This window comes from Marmota monax, unplaced genomic scaffold, assembly GCF_021218885.2.
Source record: "Marmota monax isolate L192 unplaced genomic scaffold, Marmota_monax_Labrador192_F-V1.1 WCK01_AAM20220418_F8-fsc00064, whole genome shotgun sequence".
NCBI lineage: Eukaryota > Metazoa > Chordata > Mammalia > Rodentia > Sciuridae > Marmota > Marmota monax.
In genome coordinates, this window is record NW_026694542.1 from 10,436,697 (window position 1) to 10,459,230 (window position 22,534).

The 22,534-nt window shown below is 37.7% G+C and overlaps 1 protein-coding gene across 2 annotated transcripts in view; it reads right to left on the bottom strand.

The window, feature by feature from the left end:
* Positions 1-330: 330 nt before the first annotated feature.
* The window catches only part of Med1 (mediator complex subunit 1), a 35,450-nt gene continuing 13,246 nt past the window's right edge, over positions 331-22,534 (bottom strand). The window contains exons 4-17 of one of the 2 annotated variants that reach the window (XM_046420598.2): positions 21,809-21,863; positions 21,572-21,704; positions 20,889-20,917; positions 16,064-16,135; positions 14,728-14,802; positions 13,575-13,648; positions 12,821-12,910; positions 10,964-11,075; positions 10,059-10,183; positions 9,417-9,535; positions 7,997-8,198; positions 5,927-6,022; positions 5,707-5,812; positions 331-4,453 (exon numbers count right to left, since the gene is read on the bottom strand). In XM_046420598.2, coding sequence (XP_046276554.1) covers positions 1,195-4,453; positions 5,707-5,812; positions 5,927-6,022; positions 7,997-8,198; positions 9,417-9,535; positions 10,059-10,183; positions 10,964-11,075; positions 12,821-12,910; positions 13,575-13,648; positions 14,728-14,802; positions 16,064-16,135; positions 20,889-20,917; positions 21,572-21,704; positions 21,809-21,863 — 4,547 coding nt within the window. In that variant the 3' untranslated portion in view covers positions 331-1,194. The remainder of the gene's footprint in view (positions 4,454-5,706; positions 5,813-5,926; positions 6,023-7,996; positions 8,199-9,416; positions 9,536-10,058; positions 10,184-10,963; positions 11,076-12,820; positions 12,911-13,574; positions 13,649-14,727; positions 14,803-16,063; positions 16,136-20,888; positions 20,918-21,571; positions 21,705-21,808; positions 21,864-22,534) is intronic. The other variant, XM_046420599.2, reaches the window with a different exon arrangement.

The following is a 22,534-nucleotide window of genomic DNA, read 5'->3' on the forward strand; positions in this document are numbered from 1 at the left end:
GCTTGAAATTGTTTTAAGTGAACTATGGCTGCAAAATTTTCACTGTCTTATCTCAGGGAGCATACAGTGGAGTGGTTAAAGTCTGAACTCCTCCTTGTGATGAAGAGAAACAAAGAGCCCAGCTCTTAGGAATGGCATCAGTTCTCCTGCAAACAAAATGCTGGAATGCGGACTTTTGGCACATTGTGGAAACAGGAGAACTATTAATTCTATAATGATTTTCATGCCAGTGGGTCAGGAAGGCTATCCCACATTATACTTTACTGCATCTGAAAACATGTTTACATCCCCAAAAGCCACCCTAAGTTTATTTTTTTTTTTTTTAAGGAAAAAGATAAATCATTACTTCCATAGGGAGATAACTCCTAATATTCCTATGATGCCTGAACCCTATGAAAAACCTCCTAAAATGAAAATGTCATTTTGGTTTTTCTACTTAACTCCAAAGACAGGCTCTTACTTATTAAGTCTGCTTGGGCTTAATGGTAAAGTATCAGCAAAGCTACAAGCTCTCTACCATGAAATAAGCCTTCCTCTTTCACCTCCCATCATTTTGAACCCTGAACCTCATAGATTTAGAAAGAAACACTGTATAAAAACAAAGGGTTAAAATATTACAAATAAATAGCTAAAATCATCTTCCCTCTCCCAATCACTCCTAAGAAACAGACACCAAACATTGCTTAAGTGTCCAAAATGACCCAAGTCCTTCATTTGCCCATGCCTCAAATGGACAACTACTCGAAAGTGAACAACCTTCATGCAAATGCATCAAGGAATGTATTGCTTTTTCATTTTCTGCCCAGCCCTTCAAATTCATGCACTAAAGTGAGTTTAAAACATGGCCTAAAAATGGAAAAAGGGAGAAAAAATATATATGAATATTTCCCAAAAAACTGTTTTCCCACCCTTCCATCTCCTTACATCCCTCCCTCCCCTCCCTTTTGTAAGCACATATTTTTAACATTTTCTTTCTGGTAAAAGAATAAGGAATTCTTGATAACCAGAATCAAAACCCTGTGGTCTCTTTAGTTGGGTCTGGATATACCTTTCTGAATTTACCCAGCTTGTTGTCAAAGCTATGACTTTTAGGATTCTTAAGTCAGACCTGACTGACTCACCCCTTGTGTTGGTTTACATAAAAACTTATCATTAGTTTCTTCTCTGGCTACATTTGTTTAGAAACCTAGGTTCCTAATTGCCAATCAGAGCCACATCCATTAGATCATCATCTTCCTCCCCAATCATAAAGTCAGGGCTGAGCCTTGAGGGCCTATCTGCAGATAAGATTGTGTTACTTGTCATAGACAAGGACTGGTCTGAAGAGATAGGTGATTTAGACCAACTCTCTGGCTTGATGCTATGAGATTTTTTCTTGTCTCTGTCTCTGTCTTTGTCCCTGTCACGGTCTCTATCTTTGTCTTTTACTTTCTTTTTTTCCTTTTTGTGCTTCTTATGCTTCTCCGTGCTATATTCTGGAAGTGGTCGGATACCATCATCTGAGCTAGGGCTGTTCTGGTAAGATTTCTCTGCTATGGAGGAGCCTGACTCACTTTCACTGTCCAGATTTTGGGGAGTATATGCTGGTGACTTACTATGGCTGGGAGAACCACGTTCATGCTTTGGAGTGGAGCCACTGATCAGTGGAGAGCCATAGTTTTTAGAAGAGGCCATCTGTGGTCTGAGGCCTTCTCCACTACTTTCCCCAGGTTTCTGCAAAGTCACTTTGGCTTTAATGCTGGGGGAGCCACCATCATGCTTGCTGATAATAATTTTTGCCACACCTGTACTCCCCACATTTTTTGACTCTGAGGTCTTCTTAGAAGAATCCACTGAACCCCCAGAAGTAGAAACCTTTGATTTGTCTTTCTCACTTTTCTCACGTTTGCCCTGGAACTCTCCTCCAGACATATTATGTTTTGAAGACATGGGATGGCTAGAAGAATTTGTGCTCACCCCCATCTGACCATCCATTGGATCTTCACCCCCAGGTCCACTGGTGACTACTCCATGCTTCAATTTATCTATGACAGCTGTCAGAGATGGCTTCTTATTTCTGCTGGGAGATTTCCCTTTGGAGCTCCCATGCTGGTTCTGAGAGGACGACATGGAAGAGCCACTTGAGGAAAATGAGGAGGAAGATGCTGTACAAGAATTTGATGATGGAGGAGTTTTCTGAGATAATGAGCCTGAGGATCCTAACCCTGAAGATGACTTCATGCCAGAGCTTGAACTAGTTCCAGACATATGAGAACCACCAGAACCTGAACTGATTGGAGACTTGGCTTTAGAAGATGGAGGAGTCCCAGGAACAGGCTTCATTGGAGAAGCAAGCTTATCAGAGCCTCCAGGAGGCCTTGAGTGAGAAGGGGATATGTTTGGTTTACTTAAAGAAGGATTCATAAGTGATGATGGCTTGCCTTGAGGTTTCATCTTTGTACTGCTAGAGCCACTGCTCAGACCATGCTTGGTAATGGGAGAAGAACCTGGCTTTCCCCCAGACTGAGATGAATTTTTGGACTGACCAGATCCAGAAGACCCTTGGCTGGTATACATACCGCTACTTAACTTGGAACTTAATGAGCCTTCTGATTTACTGCTTTTCATCTTGCCTGAGGTGGAAGCAGAAGAGGAGGAAGAGGAGGAAGAAGAATGGCTATGGTGGCTTTTACTGCCTGAGGAAGACACAGAACCACTGCTGGTATACTGACTATGAGAGGAGGGCTTGCCCACCATCACTGTTCCCTTGGGAATCTGAATAGTGATTTTGGGGATGGGAGGTGTGGAAACACCTGGGGGAGTCTGAGATCTTCCTGAACTGCCTGGAGATTTGGATCCACCTGTACTGGTAGGTGGGGTAAAAGGTCGATTAGAAGAACTATGAGATGGAGATTTTCCCTCTGTGTCTGCCTTCTTCCGCTTTGGAGGCTTATCTTTGCTTTTACCATCATTAGAAGGAGTCCGGCTGCGCTTTCCTGGTTTGCTGTCTAATCCTGGGCCTGACAAACTACTATTACTAGTTCCATTGCCTTCTTTTATCCTTTTTTGAGTCTTTTCTTTCCCTAACTCCCCAGCGGTCATTAAAGGACTCTGACTACCACTGTGATGCTCCAAAAGATCTGCAGGACCCAAAGCCTTACCAGCTACTGATATAATACTGAAATCAACAGTGTCAGCTTGGCTATTGCCTTTAAATTTTGTTTCCCCATTATCACCTCCAAGCATTGGCACCCCCAAAGTACTTAGTGCCTGAGATGCAAATCCTTTAAAATCATCATTATCCCCACTTTGGCTGCTTTCATCAAAATATTCTTCTCCAAAACCACTTTGGCTTTGACTATTCAATAAATCAGGATTGAAATCTACTCCATCAGGAAAAAAATGATTGGTAGGAGAGTCACTACTGGGGCTTCCAGCAGCATCTGCAATAAGGTCAGCTGGATCAGTGTATGGATTTTCATTATTATTAGTTTGAAAGACATCAGAGTCAAAAAGGGCACTCTGAGAATGCCCAGAACTTGAAGAATCCCGAACAGGGGTGCCAATGGGTGGGCAATCATCACTAGTGCTGGGAAGCTTAGAGGCTTCTTCTGCAATGTCTGAAAGGATATCAGTTACATCTGGGCCAATGCTGTCTGAACTGGATAGTCGGACCATCCTTTGAATACTGGGTTGGGGATGAGGTACTGGTTGTGGATAAGTTGTTGGAGGAGTACTACACTGGCTTGGAGCTGGAGTAATGTGCGGCGTATCCAATGTGTCAGCTGCCATATTGACATCAAAGATAGGGTTCTGCGAGTCAACATCCATTGAAAATAGCTCCCTCTGAAAGTCATCTTCAGTCTGGTGCTTGGGTTTGTCAGGTGGTAATCTTGATGACTTCTTCTTCTTGGTCTTGTTGCTCCCCGGGCATATTTCCATCCGGGGTGAGCCAGAAGAGGAGTTCTGCCTTTCTAAAGGGCTGCTTCCATAAAGGGTTGAGAAATCCTGGGCAGGATTATCTTTAAGAAGGTTCATGAGCATCGGGTGGTTCTTGGTGTTGCCGGCCATCGAAGAGACAGGTGGCGGCGTGTGATGAGGAGGGGTCGGACTCGAGCCAATGGTAGACCCCCCGTTCCCTGTGATTTGCAACAAACTGGTAAGAATTGGGTTCTGAGACACCTTGCTGAAGTCCTCCCCATGGCCCACCGACTCATGCCGATCTTTGATGCTCATGCTCATATTAAACAAGGTGGTAATGGGACCCCCCGGAAAGGTGTTGGTTGGTGTAGTGGTACCACTCATTGGGTTGTTGCCTGTGGTCATGCCATACCCTGGGCTGCTAGCCGGGGGCAGGTTCTTTTTCACCATGTCTTCAACTGTCTCTGCAATGAGGGACAGTGCTGGGGTGTCAGCCTGAATGGTTTCAGCCTTCCTCCGAATAGCCCTCATCGTCACAGGGATGGACATACATCTGAAAAATAAGATGGAAAAAACAGATAATACTGCACTAGCTGCTGAATGAAACTCATTTTTCATTTGGAAAAACAGGCTCTAATTTTGCCCAAGACTTAGATAAGCCATCATTAGTTTGCAATAAGCAAGTTTCAGGTAAGACAAGTAAATCTGTAAGGCAATGCCAAAGCTTTGGATATATTCACATTCTTAAAAAAAAAAAAATCTGACCCAGTAGGCAATTGTTAACCTCTTATGAAAATATACCAAAACAAACCATAAATGAGTCCAAATGATTAGATTTCATACTGAACTAAAAGGAAACTGGTAATAATAACGGAACATAGTAATAGAATACTTTCCTTTTAGGGCATTACATGTTAATTAATGTGATCTATTGTTTATTTTAGTGAACCATTAAAAAGTCTCTTCATCTATCAAGTTGTAAACCTTATTGGCTTAGATCATTCCAAAGCTATTGTAAAAAGTGCTACAGCTGGTGTGAAATCTTGTTTATTTCAAAGTAATTCACTTTTAACTTTCCAGATAAGTATTTCAAAATATACAGTTGAAAAACATTTTGCTCTAAAACATACGTCAACAAACTTTTCCTTATTCCACCAGACAGAAATAGTATTGGTTTTGTAGGCCATAGGCGTTTTTGTCCAACTACTCTGTCATCTTAGCTTAAGAGCTGCCATAGACATGTAAAATGAACATCAGAGTTCCAATACAATTTATTTACCAAAATAGGCTGCTAGGACTGAGGTTGCGGCTCAGTGATAGAGACCTTGCCTAGCATGTGTGAGGCACTGGTTCGTTTCTCAGCACTGCATATAAATAAATACAATAAAGGTCCATTGACAACTAAAAACTATTTTTTTTAAAAATGGGCTGCTAGTTTCTGCTTAAAAGTTACATATTAATGTTTCTGGGAAGATGATGACTTAAGTATATTCTCCCATATTGACATTTCATGGTTTATCTTTTAAAAAGTGGCAAAACAGTATAGGTGAAAGAAAAGTGCATCTTACTTCAGCTGTCTCCCACTTTTAAGTACACTAATGCCTGACCTAAAGTTACCTACCTTATCTCCTATTACTCCACTGTGATATCAAATTAAAATAAAGAAGTTCAGATCACTTTTAAATTCAAAAAAACAGATAAGAATGAATTCAAAGGAATGACTGTGACTTTCTCCTTTATTTTCAATTCCCTCTAATACTGAAAATATACTCTTAGTTGACTTCCATGGAAAAGGGTCAGTGCTACCTTTGAACAACTTTGGCAATGAAGTCATCTGTGCAGATTAGTGCATCTGAGAGCCCCTTGTAGAGTTTACAGCTCACATGTGTTGAGTCCTGCACATCCATTACCACTGAAAGACAAAATATATGGGAGATTTTTGTGATAGATTGTTTCTGACCTTCCAAAAGATACAAGGACAAAAGTAGCTCCCCTGAGAGAGGTGTTAGCCACCCACACAACTCACCACACACCAGGGAGTCATTCACAGGGTGCTGGAAAGATACACTGAAACGGGACTCTGAGAGGGGACACACTTCAAACTGGAGGAGCCCGGGAGAATCTAAAAATCAAAAAAAAAGTTCATAAAACAACCAAACATAAGACATGAAACCAATAACAATCCTTAAATATAAAGAGTAAAATTATTTTTTCCCTTTTTGGAAACTAAATTTCTCTCTTACACACACACACACACACACACACACACACACACACACCTTCTAGGTCATCACTCACAAATGACAGAAGGAATCAGATTTCAATAAATTCCAGTTTATTGTTGAATCTTGCCAAAACAAAAAAGTAAATATATAAATTTTCAAATTTCTAATATGAAGGTATGATACCTAATTTTTTTTAAGCACTAGTAATTGCTAGATGAGTGCTGTACCAGTGAGCTACATCTCTTTTTTTTTTTTTTAATATTTATTTCTTAGGTATAGATGGACTCAACACAATGCCTTTATTTTTATGTGGTGCTGAGGATCGAACCCGGGTCCCACCGGTGCTAGGCAAGCACTCTACCACTGAGCCACAATCCCGGCCCCTGAGCTACATCTCTTAAGTTGTACTTCCTAAACAAAATATTCTGGCAACACAGGCACAAAGATCACATACTTGCTCCATTACTCCCCAGTGTAAACTCATTTTTAGTACCCTGAAGCTATGTGGAGAATTCTCCTAAGATTCAAACACATGAAATGTTCTGTGTCATTACTCCCAACTCTTGAAATTCTTTTTTTTTTTTTTTTTTTTTTTTTGGTACTGGGGATTTAACCCAGGGCATTTTACCACTGAACTACAGCCCACGCCCTTTTTTTATTTTAAAACAGAGTCTCAGGCTGGGGTTGTGGCTCAGCAGTAGAGTGCTCCCCTGGGACGTGTGAGACCCTGGGTCCAATCCTCAGCACCATATAAAAAGAAATGAATAAAATAAAGGCATTGTGTCCACCGAAAATTAAAAAATATTTAAAAATTCTCTATCTTAAAAAAAAAAAAAGAGTCCCATTAAGTTGCTTAGAGGCCTAAGTTAGTTGTAGAAGCTGGACTTGAATTTGTGATTCTCTTGTCTTGGTCTCTTGAGTCACTGGGATTACAGGTGTGTGCCACCACACCCAGCAATTTACTGATTTCTAAAGCAATTTTTATTTGCATGAATAATATCTTCTGTTTTACCCTCCCTGTTTCTTCTTGCCTACCATGTATACTGATACACTTTTACAGAAATGCTTTATGCCCAAGGTAAAAAACTAATCAGCTAGAGAAGTCAAAATTTATATCAAAACATTTAATAACTAACTGTTTGAAAACCAACAGAAATCTAGAATCCTGGAAAAAGGGGCACAGATCTCCCTTTCAAGCTATATGATAGCTGAGTATGGTAGCACATGCCTATAATCTCAGCAACCCAGGAGGCTGAGGCAGGAGGATCTCAAGTTCAAAGCCAGTCTCAGCATTTTAGCAAGGCCTTAAGCAACTTATCGAGATCTTCTCTCAAACACTAAAAATGGCTGGGGGTGTGGCTCAGTGGTTAATTGCTTCTAGGTTCACTCCCCAATATCAAAAAATAAAATAAAATATGATATTATGATTTGCAGTTCTCCAAAGAATGGGGAGAAAATATACTAAAAGACTAGACCAGGAAAGCACTGTCCTAACAACCTAAAATTTAGATATCAATAAATTGTTTCTCACTACAACAAGGTACCTGCCACAAGAACAGGCTTTAAAATACCCAATTAATTACTAGGTTTAGAAAAAGTTAAGTTCATGGAAAAAAAACAAACAAACAGTGGTTTGAAATACCAATTTGAACAGATTAGTCTCATCAAAATCATTTGTAGTAATTAAAGTAGATTCCCAATTCTTCCCATTGAGGTTTAATTCAATTCATCTGGGTGTGAAAACCAAACAAAGGAATTTTTATGTTAGCTTTAAAAGCTCCACATTGTTTTGATCAGCCACCAAATTCAAGAACTATGGGAATAGTTAGTTCCCATCTTCCAGTAAGTATACCAAAAAGGAAAGGCGGTACCTTCTTTCAAAATAGTTCTTTTGACACAGCTTCCAATTAGGGTGTTATAGGCCACCTGGTGTCTGATTATATTCAGGATAAGAGGAACTCGACCAGGGTGCTGAAAGGTGATTTTGTTAACAAGTGTTCCCTGTAGACTTCTGCCATCGGGAAGAGGAGCATCCTTGTTGAGGAAATAACAGTGTTGCTGACCTGGAAGAGCCTGGAAAAAAGAACAAAGTAAATGAATACTATTTACTAATCCATTGTATTCTGACACAAACTACCCTAGAAAAAGTCTATGGCTCAAAAAGCTCAGCAAAGTCTTAGAAAGTAATAGAACTCCACAGTATATTCTCTGACTAGCAGATATGATAAATGTTAATCAGTTGTTCATCTGGCTGAAAGATGATTCCTTCTTAGGAAAACTCTGTGCTGGTGCAATCCTAACTTAGCTAACATAAAAATTCCTCAGAAATTTGTACTAAAGAGGTTTCTTTTTTTTTTTTTTTTTTTTTGAGAGAGAGAGAATTTTTTAATATTTTATTTTTAGTTATCGGTGGACACAACATCTTTGTATGTGGTGCTGAGGATCGAACCGGGCCGCACGCATGCCAGGCAAGCGCACTATCTCTTGAGCCACATCCCCAGCCCTGTACTAAAGAGGTTTCTAAACCATAAGTGCAATATCTCTTGTGGCTTTATCTTTCTTTTCTGTTTTTTTCCTTTGGTTAGGAGTGGTGGGATTGAACACAGGGCCTAGTGCCTGCTGGGCAAGTACTCTACCACTCAGACATATCCCCAGGCCTTTTCCCAAAAATTTCATTTTGAGACAATGCTCCTAAATTGCCCAAGCTAGCCTCAAATTTGTGATCCTCCTGTATCAGCCTCCCAAGTAGTTGAATTACAGGAGTGCACCACTGTACCCAGCTCAAAATCTGTATTTTTAATAAAACATTCTTTATAATTACAATGCACCCAGAATTTGTGAACTACTGATAGTCTAGACTGTCATCAAACATTCAAAAAAATTTAAGCCCAGATGAGGTTTTGCAACATTTCATAATTGATTCATCCCAATACTTTGTTCTTTAATGTACCTAAAGGATTTTTCCAATTATAAACTTATGGTGCATGAAACAATAAGAATTTTTAACATCTAGCTGTAAACTTGTAAAAGGCAGGATACCATTAAAAGATTTTCATCTCTTTGAAGAATGTCAACAAAGAAATATTCACTGCTGTTTCCCAACTTGGAGGCTCATGGCCTTTTTCTTTAGTATGTATCAGAGATTTTTGTAATTTCTTGTCTGAGTGAGGAAACAGGTCATGACCAAGCCATCTAAATGAAGGTGTCAGACCCCACAATGCTATAAAGAAGATTCTGATCTTGGGTCTAAACATAAGTTACAACATTCGAGCTCCACAGGGCCTTACTTACAGCATAAAATCGCATGTTGTGATTTAAAGGAATGGGGTCAGGATCCTTTGACAGCTCAAATTGAGTGATCAGTTCATAGAGGGGTACGTAAGTTGGCTGAGTCTCAAATAATGGAATTCCTAGGGGAAAAAAGATTAATATAATGATCACATTAAGATCAAAATGTTCAGAGCTCAATTTTCACTTCATGATTTTTTTTTTTTTTGGTCCCAGGGATTGAACTCAGGGGAACTTGATCACTAAGCCACATCCCCAGCATTATTTTGTATTTTATTTAGAGACAGGGTCTCACTAAGTTGCTTAACAACTCACTTTTGCCAACGATACTTTTGAACTCTCAATAATCCTGCCTCAGCCTCCAGAGCCACTGGGATTACAGGCATGTACCACCGCACCCAGCTCCCTTCATGATTTTTACATTCACCCCTTTATTTAAAAAATACTTACTAAGCATTTATAAAACACCATTAATATATATACCCCTGGTTACTTCTTTCAGGTCTACAAGACTATAAGCAATCCAGGGTAATCTGAATTTGAATTTTCTTGCTCACATCTATACCAAGTATTAGCTCCTGTTGCTCAAAATATACCAGCAGTTTGGTAAAGACTTTAAATAAAGAAAAAAACCAAAAAACTCACCTGTGCAGTTTTGCAGTTTCTGAACAAATGTTCTAGATACTGGAATTGGTTGGGGAAATTTCAAGAAGAAACAAGCAGGAAGATCAACACTGTTGGCACTGGTGATGGAGGAGAAGGAAGGGGTCCTTCAAAAAAAAGGGTAGGAGGAAGAGTTGGATTTTTTTTTTCTTAAATTCTAATTAATTACTTATTTATTTTTGGTGCTGAAGATTGAATCCAGGGGCACTTAACCATTGAGCTATATTTCCAGTCTTTTTTTATTTTGATTTATTTTTTTTTTTAAGAGAGAGAGAGTGAGAGAGAGAATTTTTTAATATTTATTTTTTTTTAGTTTTCGGCAGACACAACATCTTTATTTGTATGTGGTGCTGAGGATCCAACCCAGGCCGCATGCATGCCAGGCGAGCGCGCTACCGCTTGAGCCACATCCCCAGTCCCGAAGAGTTGGATTTTGATTTGGTATGAAAATGAAAACTCCAACATCTATTGTTAGACATGTATCACAGACAAGTATTTACAGGGTCTGTCAAAGGTCATTCTTTGAATTTCCTTCTAACAGTTCCTAAACATAATCTGTTAATGCTTTCAAACATTTATCCGGGACTAGACTTAATGATACAGCATGTATTCAACACAGGCAAGGAGCTGAGTTCAACACACAACATCAAAACTCATACCTAAAACAACACATTTATTCAAGGCAGAGAATGTTTGCTATGAGCAGACCTTAGAAGAAAAACATTCAAATAAATACTGTACATAAGGGAAATTAATGGAAAAAAAAAAAAAAAAAAGTAGTCAAGCTCTAAAAATTCAAGTGGTAAGAGCCAAATGAAATATTATTTCACATTGGTATTTAAGTTAAAAATATGGACTTTGCTTCTCTAAAATTATGTTTAACTTACCATTTGTTGTCAACTGGATGTGACCCCATAATTAGTGGTGCAATTGGGAGTTTATACATAGTAGATGTTCCTTCAATTGTCACTGATGCATTCATGCCCAAAGATCGAGGAACTAGGAATAGGAAAGAAAAAAGATATTCTTCAAAATAACACAAATTAGCCAACTGGATGTGACCCCATAATTAATGGCACAGTGGCACACACCTATAATCCCAGCAGCTGGGGAGGCTGAGACAAGAGGATCCTGAGTTCAAAGCCAGCCTCAGCAATGATGAGGTGCTAAGCAACTCAGTGAGACCCTGTCTCTAAATAAAATACAAAATAGGGCAGGGGATGTGGGTCAATGGTTGAGTGCCCTTGAGTTCAATTCCCGGTACCAAAAAAAAATTAAGTGGATCACATTAAAAAACAACAACCTCATTATATATCAGCCATAACATATCAGATACTTAATTCCTATATAATTTCATGGGATAGAAGTTATCTTTTTAGCCAACCACTTGTTTCTGCCAGTCAATAAAATACAAGAAGCAACAGATTCCAAGAAAAAAAATTTGAGCCAGACATAGCAGCAAACACCTATAATCCCAGCAACAATAATTCTGACTTACTGGAATTACAACAGTGTACCACCAAGCCTGGCTTCAGAAAGAAATTTTTTAAAAGGGCTCATTAACGACACGTATTTTATCCAACTTCAAAATACATTTTTATTTTTATTTATTTTTTTTTTTTTTGATTTTTTTTTTTTAATATTTATTTTTTAGTTGTAGGTGGACACAATATCTTTATTTTTTTTTTTATTTTTTTTTTATGTGGTGCTGAGCATCGAACCCAGGGCCTCATGAATGCTAAGCAAGCACTCTTCCTCTAAGCCACAACCCCAGCCCATAATACATTTTTAAATGATTATAATTATGCAATAGAGCCAAGGATTGAAGTTATGAGAGGACCAAATGACTTATTAGGCCATTTCCCACTATCTTTGGTTATAAAGTTCAAGTAGAAAATAACATCCATTGCTGTAGTTCCTTTAGTAAGTTGACTATCCTGTTCCCCTATAAAGAAATGAGAAAAGGCTAGGAGAAGTACCACACACCTGTAATTCCAGCAACCTGGAAGACTAAGACAGGAGGATTCTAAAAGTGAAGCCAGCCTCAATAACTTAGACCATTAGCAACTTAGTAAGACCCTGTCTCAAAAATAAAAATTAACGGCTGGAGATATAGCTCAGTTGGTAGAGTGCTTGCCTCACATGCACAAGACCCTGGGTTCAATCCCCAGCACCACCAAAAAAATAATAATAAAAAATAAATGAAGGGCTGGGGATGTGGCTCAAGCGGTAGCGCGCTAGCCTGGCATGTGTGCGGCCCGGGTTCGATCCTCAGCACCACATACAAACAAAGATGTTGTGTCCGCCGAAAACTAAAAAATAAATATTAAAATTCTCTCTCTCTCTCTCTCTTAAAAAATAGTATTTTAAATAAATAAATAAATAAATAAATGAATGAATGAAAAAAATAAATAAATTGTGTATTTTAAATAAATAAATAAAAATTAAAAGGACTGGAGATATAACTCAATGTTAATATACCCCTGAGTTCAATCCCCAGCACAAAAAATAAATAAAGCTCTTTCTATATGTGTGAAAAAATATGTGTGTGTGTGTGTGTGTGTGTACATATTTACATATGCACATGTATAGAGATTGTGCGTTTTGTATCAGGTACATGTGGTAAGGACAGAAAACAAATTAAATATCAAACCAAAATTAGAGGCAGGCTGGGCAATCAAAGTTTACAAATATTTTAAAAACATTGGACAAAATCTTCAGTTGTTTTACAGCTAAAGACTTACCATTATTCTCATGCAAAATGATAGGAGATGCAGTCTTATCATCCAACAGGTCAGAGGGAGAGGCATAATACTTCATGTTCATTAAATGACCTATGAAAAACAAAACTTATTACTGCATCTTTATTAGTATATTACAAATAAAGAACAGATTTCACACTTCTATAAACCTATATACAAGAAAATAGTTTCATAGTTATGAGAAGCCATGCTCTAAAGCAGTTGGCAAAACATGACAACAGTTTAAGTACTGGGGCTGGGGTTGTGGCTTAGTGGTAGAGCACTCGCCTAGCTGGGTTCAATCCTCATCACCACATAAAAATAAAATAAAGGTATTACACCCAACTACAACTAAAAATGAAAATATTTTTTAAAAAGTATTCATTCTGAAAGTAATAATTTACTTCACACAATTGGAAAACAAAGAGGGGAGGGTAGTGCAGGTATTGACACCTTAGAACTCCTTATAAAATATAGAAACAACTAATACTTTTCTCCCTCTGCTTATGTCTTTATGAGCTCAAGGTGAAATTAAAAGTAATGACTCTGGGCAGGGATTGTGGCTCAGCGGTAGAGCGCTCGCCTAGCATAGACAGGACCTGGGTTCGATCCTCAGCACCACATAAAAATAAAGGCATTGTGTTGTGTCCATCTACACCTAAAAATATAATAAATATTTTTAAAAATAAAAAATAAATAAAAGTAATGACTCTGAAACTAAAATTAGACATTTTTCTAAATAATTAAAATAACCTACCCCCACTCCTGGGAGTGAGATAGCCAACACTTCCATGAAGAATCTTATCCAAGGGACCAGCATTAGTTGCTTTCCTGCAAAACAAATTATCTATTTAGACACAGAAGGTCTTAGCAGCCCTTAAAAAAGTCTTACAATGTGGTCTGGGGTTGTAGCTCAGTGGTAGAGTACTTGCCTCCCATGTGTGAGGCACTGGTTCAATTCTCAGCACCACATAAAAATAAAGATATTTTTTTAAAAAGTCTTCCAATGTGCCAGCTCTGGTGGACACCTCTGTAATTCCACTGGCTGGGGAGGGTGGGAGGCTGAGGCAAGAGGATGGCAAGTTTAAAGCCAGCCTCGCAACAGCGAGGTGCTAAGCCACAGTGAGACTCTGTCTCTATAAAATACAAAAAAAGAGCTAGAGATATGGCTTAGGCCCTGAGTTTGATCCCTGGTACCCCTGCCCCCCAGAAGTAGTCAATATAACTAGGCACAGTCAAAAAAAGTTTTAAAATATAAGTAGGCACAGTGGTACATGCCTATAATCCCAATTCAGAAGCTAAATCAGGAGAATCTGAAATTCAAGGTCACCCTGGGCAATGCAGCAAGACCATTTCTCAAAATGAAATGAAAAGGGCTATAATATAGCTCAGAGGTAGAGTCTCTGGGTTCAATCCACAGTACTATCCAAAAAAAAAAAAAGGCCTTATAATGAAAGACGCACTGGGTTTGATCCCCAGCACCACAAAAAGAAATAAAAATAAGTCTTATAATAATACCATAACAACTCTGTTCTGTAATTGGGGGATATAACAAATATTCTTCCCCTTCAAAATAAATGGATTATTTCTAAGGACACATCATTATATAATATGGTAAACATAAATTACAATTTCACTACTATTTATCAGATTGGAGTCCAAGTTTGATGAATTATCAGATAAAATGTATGAAATACCAAACAACTTAGTGATACTGAATCTCATAAATGGAACATAAATATTATTTGGAAAGGGAAAAGAGATAATCAAGATGAACAGTATTTTATTATGTATAATATAGACGTGTAGTGTAATAATACATATCCACAATAGAGATGTATAAATAATAGGATAATACCGTGGTTGAAAAACCAAGAGTCACATAGAATTGATTCTTTAGTCAGTCTTACCAGTACATAATTGCCATTTTAGATAGATCTTGTTCTAAGGATTGGAGAGCCAAGTACATTTTAGTCTTCAGTTTGCTGGAGAGCGGATGAGGATAAAATATGAGTTAAGTCATTGAATGTACATGTAAGTATATGTGTGGGTATACACAGACACAAACACATACTGATACAGAAAGCACAGCCCTGCATGATAGCACATGGCTATAATCCAAACAACTCAGGAGGCTGAGGAAGGAGGATCCCAAATTCTAGAACACCTTTAGCAACTTAGCAAAACCCTGTCTAACAATAAAAAAATAAAAAGGGCTGGACAGTAGTAAGTGCTTCTGGGTTCAATCCCAGTACCAAAAGAAAAGAAAGAAGGCCTAAGGGTAAGAGCATATTAGAAACAACTAAAGAAGAAAAGAAAAAAGGCCTAAGGGTAAGAGCATATTAGAAACAACTAAAATATTTTGCTTTTTATTTCTGTGGGACTGGAGACTAAATCCAGGGTCTTCTGCGTGTTAGACAAACACACTACCACTGAGTCACATTCCCAGCTCTAAAATATTTATTAAAAAAAAGACCTAAGTATGAATTGGTGGTATACACCTGTAATCCCAGATACCTGGGAGGCTGAGGCAGAAGAATTCCAAGTTTGAAGCAAGCCTCAATAACTTAGCAAGACCCTATTTCAAAATTTAAAAATAAATAAATAAAAGGGGCTGGGCACACAGGGTGAGGTGGCACACATCTGTAATCCCACCAACTCAGGAAGTCGAGGCAGGAGGATCATAAATTGAAAGCCAACCTCAGAAATTTAGTTAGGCCTTAAGCAACCTAGCAAAACCCTGGCTTGAAATAAATAAATACATAGGGCTGAGGATTTACGCTCAGTGGTTAATACCCCTGGGTTCAAACCTTAGTACCAAAAAAGTAAACATAAGAGTAAAAAAATTAAAAATAACAAGTTATTGGTTCCACAATAATTCCTTTCATCCTAGAAATCAATGTTAAATGCATGTTAAGAATACTCTGGGAGATAGAGATATAGCTCAGTTGGTGGAGTGCTTGCCTCTTATGCACAAGGCCCTTGGGTTCTAATCCCCAGCACCACAAAAAAAAAAAAAAAAAAAGAAAAGAAAAGAATGTTCTGTATTCTGGCTTTATAACCTACTAATGCAGATATTAAAAGATTTTTAAAAGACATAAAAGTCAAAAACTGAGTTGCACTGAGTAGAAATCAGTAATGACGTTATGACAAGAGAGTTAGCAAATTTCTAAGCATACATGACTTGTAGACTTATACTGGTTCTTCTAAAACATAAAAAGGAATTAAATAAATAAAAATACTTACTTGTCTCCTGGAAGGTTATACAGATTAACAAGGCCCTTAAGATGCTTAGAAAATTCATCAAAATTTTTTTCCCTACAAGAATTCAGGGAAGAGAAAGAGAATACAAAATACAATTACTACTCAATTTTACAATAAAGTGCCAAAATTGGCTTTTGTAATCGGCTTTAAGTTTCTTGAAGTTAAATCAATAATAGTAAAGAATGGCTGGGGTTGTGGCTCAGAGATATAGTGCTCGCCTAGCATGTGTGAGGCCCTGGGTTCGATCCTCAGCACCACATAAAAATAAAATAAAGATGTTGTGTCCTCCGAAAATTGAAAAATAAATATTAAAAAATTCTCTCTCTTCTCTCTTTAAAAAAAAATATATTGTGTCCACCTATAACTAAAAAATAAGTATTTTTAAAAAACAGTAAAAGAAGAAGAAATACTTTCCTTTCTCTTTCTGCCCCATTTTTCTGGAGAAACTCCTAATAAGCAATATGAAAGTCAATCAGCTAGGCATAGTGGCACACATCTATAATCCTAGAAGCTTAGGAACCTGAGGCAGGAGGATCCAGACTTCAAAGCCAGTCTCAGCAAATTAGCCAGGCCCTAAGCAACTCAGTGAGACCTTGTCTCTAAATAAAATCTAAAAAAGGACAGGGATGTGGCTGAGTGATTGAGCACCCCTGGGTTTAATCCCCGGTACCAAAAAGTAAGCAATATAAAAATCAAAAGACCTGATTAATTCACATACCAATTAGTTACAAAATAATGAAACCTAGTTTAAGTGGATCATGTTTTTGGTGGTTTTTTGTTTGTTTGTTTGTTTGTTTTGGCAGCAGTGGTATCAGGAGGGATTGAACTCAGGGGCTGTCTACCACTGAGCCAAATCACCAGCACTATTTTGTATTTTATTTAGAGACAGGGTCTCACTGAGTTGCTTAGAGCCTTGCTTTTGCTGAGGCTGGCTTTGAACTCGAAATCCTCCTGCCTCAGCCTTCTGAGCCACTAGGATTACATGCATGCGCCACCACACCCAGCTCCTTTCCTTTTAATATTTAACTGCCACTGAATGCCAAGAGAAAAAAAAAATAGTAGTAGTACACACCTATAATCCGAAGTACTCAGGAGGCTGAGGCAAGAGGATCACAAGTTAAAGGCCAGCCTCAGCAATTTAGCCAGACCCTGTCTCAAAATTTAAAAAGAAAAAAAGGGTAGCCTGGGGATGAAACTCAGTGGTAAAGCATCTCTGGATTCAATCCCCAGTACCACAAAAATAATAATAATAATAAATTTTTTAAAAGTTTTTGATTATAGAGGTAAAAATGAGAAGCACATAAACTAGAAATATAGAACATTTGTAGGCCTATAACAACCTAAAAAAAACAGGAAAGGCAGCGAGGACTCTGAAAACAAACCGTATGACCAGATCTGCCCTTGGAAAAAGAAACTACCACCATGAAGTTTGGCATTCTAGGACTAAATAGTTAGGCTTGGAATCTTAGCCAAATGAGGTCTTGTGAGTAGGTTTAAGGATCCAACACATTTCAATAATTCATCTCTTTACAAACTTAAAGGAAAACAAAAGCTCTAGAAAGCTAAATAGCCATGATAATCCCAAGCATGTTATCAGTCATGCTCTGAGCATTTATAACCCATAGTATTATGAAGATTGGAGGAAAAAAAAAAAAGACAAGCAGCAACAAAATGTATTCCCTACCTTAATATTACCATTTATACTAAGTGAATGGAAACATCATAAAAGGTTAAGATTCATTCTGAGGCCGGGACGGTGGCGCATGCCTTTAATCCCAGAGGCTCGGGAGGCTGAGACAGGAGGATCACGAATTCAAAGCCAGCCTCAGCAATGTTGAGGCACTTAACAATTCAGTGAGACCCTATCTCTAATGAAATACAAAATAGGGCAGGGAATGTGGCTCAGTAGTTGAGTGCCTGGGTTCAATCCCCATTATCGGAAAAAAAAGAAAGATTCATTTCTTTTTTTTTTTTAAAATATTTATTTATTTATTTTAGTTTTCGGCGGACACAACATCTTTGTTTGTATGTGGTGCTGAGGATCGAACCCGGGCCGCACGCATGCCAGGTGAGCACGCTACCGCTTGAGCCACATCCCTAGCCCGAAAGATTCATTTCTGAGGTTCCCAATTCTGAACAGGCTTATAAAATAACTTAAGAATACAACCAGTTCCTAAGTTAGTACAATCTCCTACTACTCCAGGTGAGAGCCAGAGATATTGGCTTTTTCTAGAGTATGATGGTATTACACCTTGGCACAATTACTGATTCACTGAAATTATTAAAAGGTTATTTTTTTATATTGCATTACAATTTTTAAGAACTTGTTCAAAATTGGCTATAAGCACATTAATCTTACAACTGAGAAGACTTAAGCAAAATTTCTTTCCTCGATCTTACACTTTAAGACATTGCCCATGTGGTACTTGAGAACTTCCAAGTTTAAAACAAAACTGATATAATAGTTTTTTAAAATTTTCAGAAAAGGCCGAGCAGTATGACACACGCATATAATCCCAGAAGTTGGAGAGGCTGAGACAGGAGGATATTGTTCAAAGCCAGCCTCAGCAAAAGCAAGGTACTAAGGAACTAAGTGAGACCGTGTCTCTAAATAAAATTCAAAATAGGGCTGGGGATATGGCTCAGTGAAGGAGTGCCCCAGAGTTCGATCCCTGGTACACCCCCCCACCAAAAAATTAAATTACCAGAAAATTTTAATCTGGATTTTAAAAAAATATTTTTTTTTAGTTTTAGGTGGACACAATATTTTATTTTTATGTGGTGCTGAGAATCAAACCCAGGGCCTCACGCATGCCAGGCGAGCGTGTTACCACTTGAGCCACATCCCCAGACCATGGATTGAAATTTATGTATGGAAATTTCTTCTTAATTCAAAAGGGAAAACAAGTCAGCAGAAAAAAACACAAACCGATAAAAGACTATCTTCAAACCTACTATTTTTTATCTTGACAAATTATTATATATATACCTTAAATGTAATATAATTTTTCTGAAGATCAATGTGAAAAGTTGTTTTCAAGATACAGACTGGGGGGCTGGAGATACAGCTCAGTTGTTAAGTGCTTGCCTTGCATGCACAAAACCATGGGTTCAACCCCCAGCACCAAAAAATAAAAAGACTGGGGGTTGGGTTTGTAGCTTAGTTATAGAGTGCTTGCCTAGCACTGGGCACTGGTTTCAATTCTCAACACAATATAAAAATAAATAAATAAAGATTCATCTATATATATATATATATATATATACACACACACACACACACACACACACACACACACACACACAAACACATATATACATATATATATATTTAGAGGCTGGAGTTGTGGCTCAGCAGTACTGCGCTCTCCTAGCACGTGCAAGGCATTGGGTTTGATCCTCAGCACCACATAAAAATAAATAAAATAAAGGAATTGTGTCTAATTACAACTAAAAAATAAGTTGTTTTTTTTTTTTTTTTTTTTTAAGATAAAGACTCAAATTTTCTCAGGACTCTTCTGACTCAATGATTAGGCTCCATTTATTTTGGTTCCACATAAAATTCCTAACGCTACATCAGTAGCTCTCCATCAGTGTGATTTTTGTTATCCATCACAACATGTGACAATGTCTGAGAATGTTTGTTTAGCCAGGCACAATAGCGCATATCTGTAAGACTAGCGACTGGGGAAGCTAAGGCAGGAAGACTGAAGGTTCAAAGCCAGCCTCAGCAACTTAGCAAGGCCATAAGTAACACAGAGAGACCCTATGTTAAAAAGTAAAAATAGGGCTGGGGATGTGGCTCAAGCAGTAGCGCACTCGCCTGGCATGCACAGGTCGCTAGGTTTGATCCTCAGCACCACATCTAAATAAAAAAATAAAGATGTTGTGTCCACTGAAAACTAAAAAATAAATATTAAAAAATTCTCTCTCTCTAAAAAAAATTTTAAAATAAATAAAAAATAAAAAGAACTGGGAATGTGATTCAGTGATTAAGCACCTCTGGATTCAATCTCCAGTACCAAATAAATAATAAACAAACAAACAAATATTTGTTTTGTTTCTGGCAGTGCTGAAGATTAAATCCTGGGTCTGACACATGCTAGGCAAATGCTCTACCACAATGCTCCATTCCCCAGTCCCTGGAGATATTTTTCATTGTGTCACAAATGAGGGGATACTACTGGCAGACATAGAAAAGGCCATGGATGCTGTTATATATCCTACCATGCACCAGATAGCCCCCAGAGAAAACAATTTTCCAATCCAAATTGTCAATAATATTGAGGTTAAAATCCTTGGACAGACTGAGTAGGCTTAAAAGTCTTTCTAACTTAATTCTGAATGTCAACATGTACAGATTAAAAAATCTTGGCCAAGAAAATAAATTTCTATAACAAGAAACTAAATGCTGATCATTCTCAAAACCAACTATAAACAAGAGCAGAGCCAGCTGTGGTGATACATGTCTATAATCTCAGTGAGACAGGAGGATCACAAATTCAAAGCCAGCTTCAGCAATGGTGAGGTGCTAAGTAACTCAGTGAGACCCTGTCTTTAAATAAAATACAAAATAAGGCTCAGTGGTTGAGTGCCCCTGAGCTCAGTCCCTGGTACCAAATAAAACAAAAAAAAAACAAAAAACTAGAGTAGTGGCAATGCCTATAGTCCTAGCTACCTGGAAGGCTTAAGGCAGGAGGAAAGCTTAAGCCCAGTTCCACACCAGTGCAGGCATTATAGTAAAACTCTATCTTAAAAAAAAGTACAGAACTGTCAGTATCAAGGAATATGAATGTTATTTGCTCACCTTAACTGTTGTACAAGCTCTGGGCAGCTCTAAAATTAAAGAAAGTACATTAAAACATTAAACTATATTAACAACTTTGAAAACATCATTTTTTTTTAATTAATGCACATGCTTTATAACAAATATTATAACTACAGAAGGCCCTTATATTAAGATATCAAAAAGCATATTCTTCCTACTAGGTGAATAATGGGTTTGGGGTGGGAAATTAAAAATAAAAATACATGAAATAGTTTATAAAGGAATCAACTTTCAGTAGCTTGCTTAAAATATTAGGAACTCTCTTTAATGCCATCCCTGGAATTATACCAAACTGACTGGTTATACACATTTTTACATTCATTTCTATTAAATGATTTTTCAGATTTCTGTCCTTGATTTTAATCTCTGAAAGGATGGGAACTGTATGATTTATTTATTGTTCAACTGCGGCTCATGTTTGTTGATATAAAATTTAAAAAGTTCCTCTCGTGTTTCCAGTTATCAAAGCCCTTGGATGATGTCAGAGATGGACGCACATTACTCTAAATTTCATTCTAAAGCTACTGATGTAGCCCATCACATCATCTCTACAGTGGCTCAAGAAAAAAACCTAAACCCAAACTAAACCCCAACAATTCATTTTTAAATCAATGTTCCTATGTAAACCCCATAGATTCCAGTGAAATATCAACAACACATACCACAGGATTCTCCCCATGGTGAGCCACTTTTACATCACAAAGCTGTCCTGCAGGATCTAACTGCACTTCCACATAGAACATATCTGACGTGATGTAACATTCAGTGCCACTGGCACTGAGATGAGAGCCCAGTCTAGCAGGAACAAATCAAAACAAAAATTAATAGAAGACACAGAAATAAAGCCACCCAAAGTTAACACTAAGTTAAACATTCTGCCTACAGATAAGGCTACATACCCATTCTGTCTCGCTATTGATTCCAAACGGTCAGTCATTGCTGGTAAAGATGTTACTATGAAAAAAGAAAATCACAAAGAATGTTCCAAATAAATGGTTTATTCTTCAAAGACAGAAACATACTAAGGAGTATGTATACCCATCATTCCAAAGCCATAAATATATTCAGTAGTTCAAATACCAATAATTTACACAAAGTTCATTGGTACAGTTTCACTGTGAGGCTAAGGTAGCAATAAGGTTAAGATAAGACCTACATGAATACTATTAACCTTCCTCTTTTCCTTTTTCATCACTCCTTATTTTGGACAAGTTGTCTTTAACTGAAAGAAAACATATTATCTGTTAATGCAAAGTCAGGCACAGTGGCATGCCTATAGTCCAAGTTGCTTGAAAGGCTGAGACAGAATTGCTTGAACCTAAGAATTTGGGCTAGTCTGGGTAATACAGTAACATTCCATTTCTTTATTAAAACAACAAAAAAAAAATAGCCTTCTTCTTACCTATTCCTACCTGCTAATGCTAGAATAAGGAAGATGAACACCAAAGTCAATATAAAGGTACAGCTTAAGTGGTAAAGTGTGTACGTGTGTACTTAACGTGTATGAATCCTGGGTTCAATCCTCAAAACCAAAAAAAACCAAAAAACAAAAATCCATCGGGAAATGTATGATGTCAAGATCATTGTACTGTTATGTGTAACCAATTAAACAAACAAACAAACAA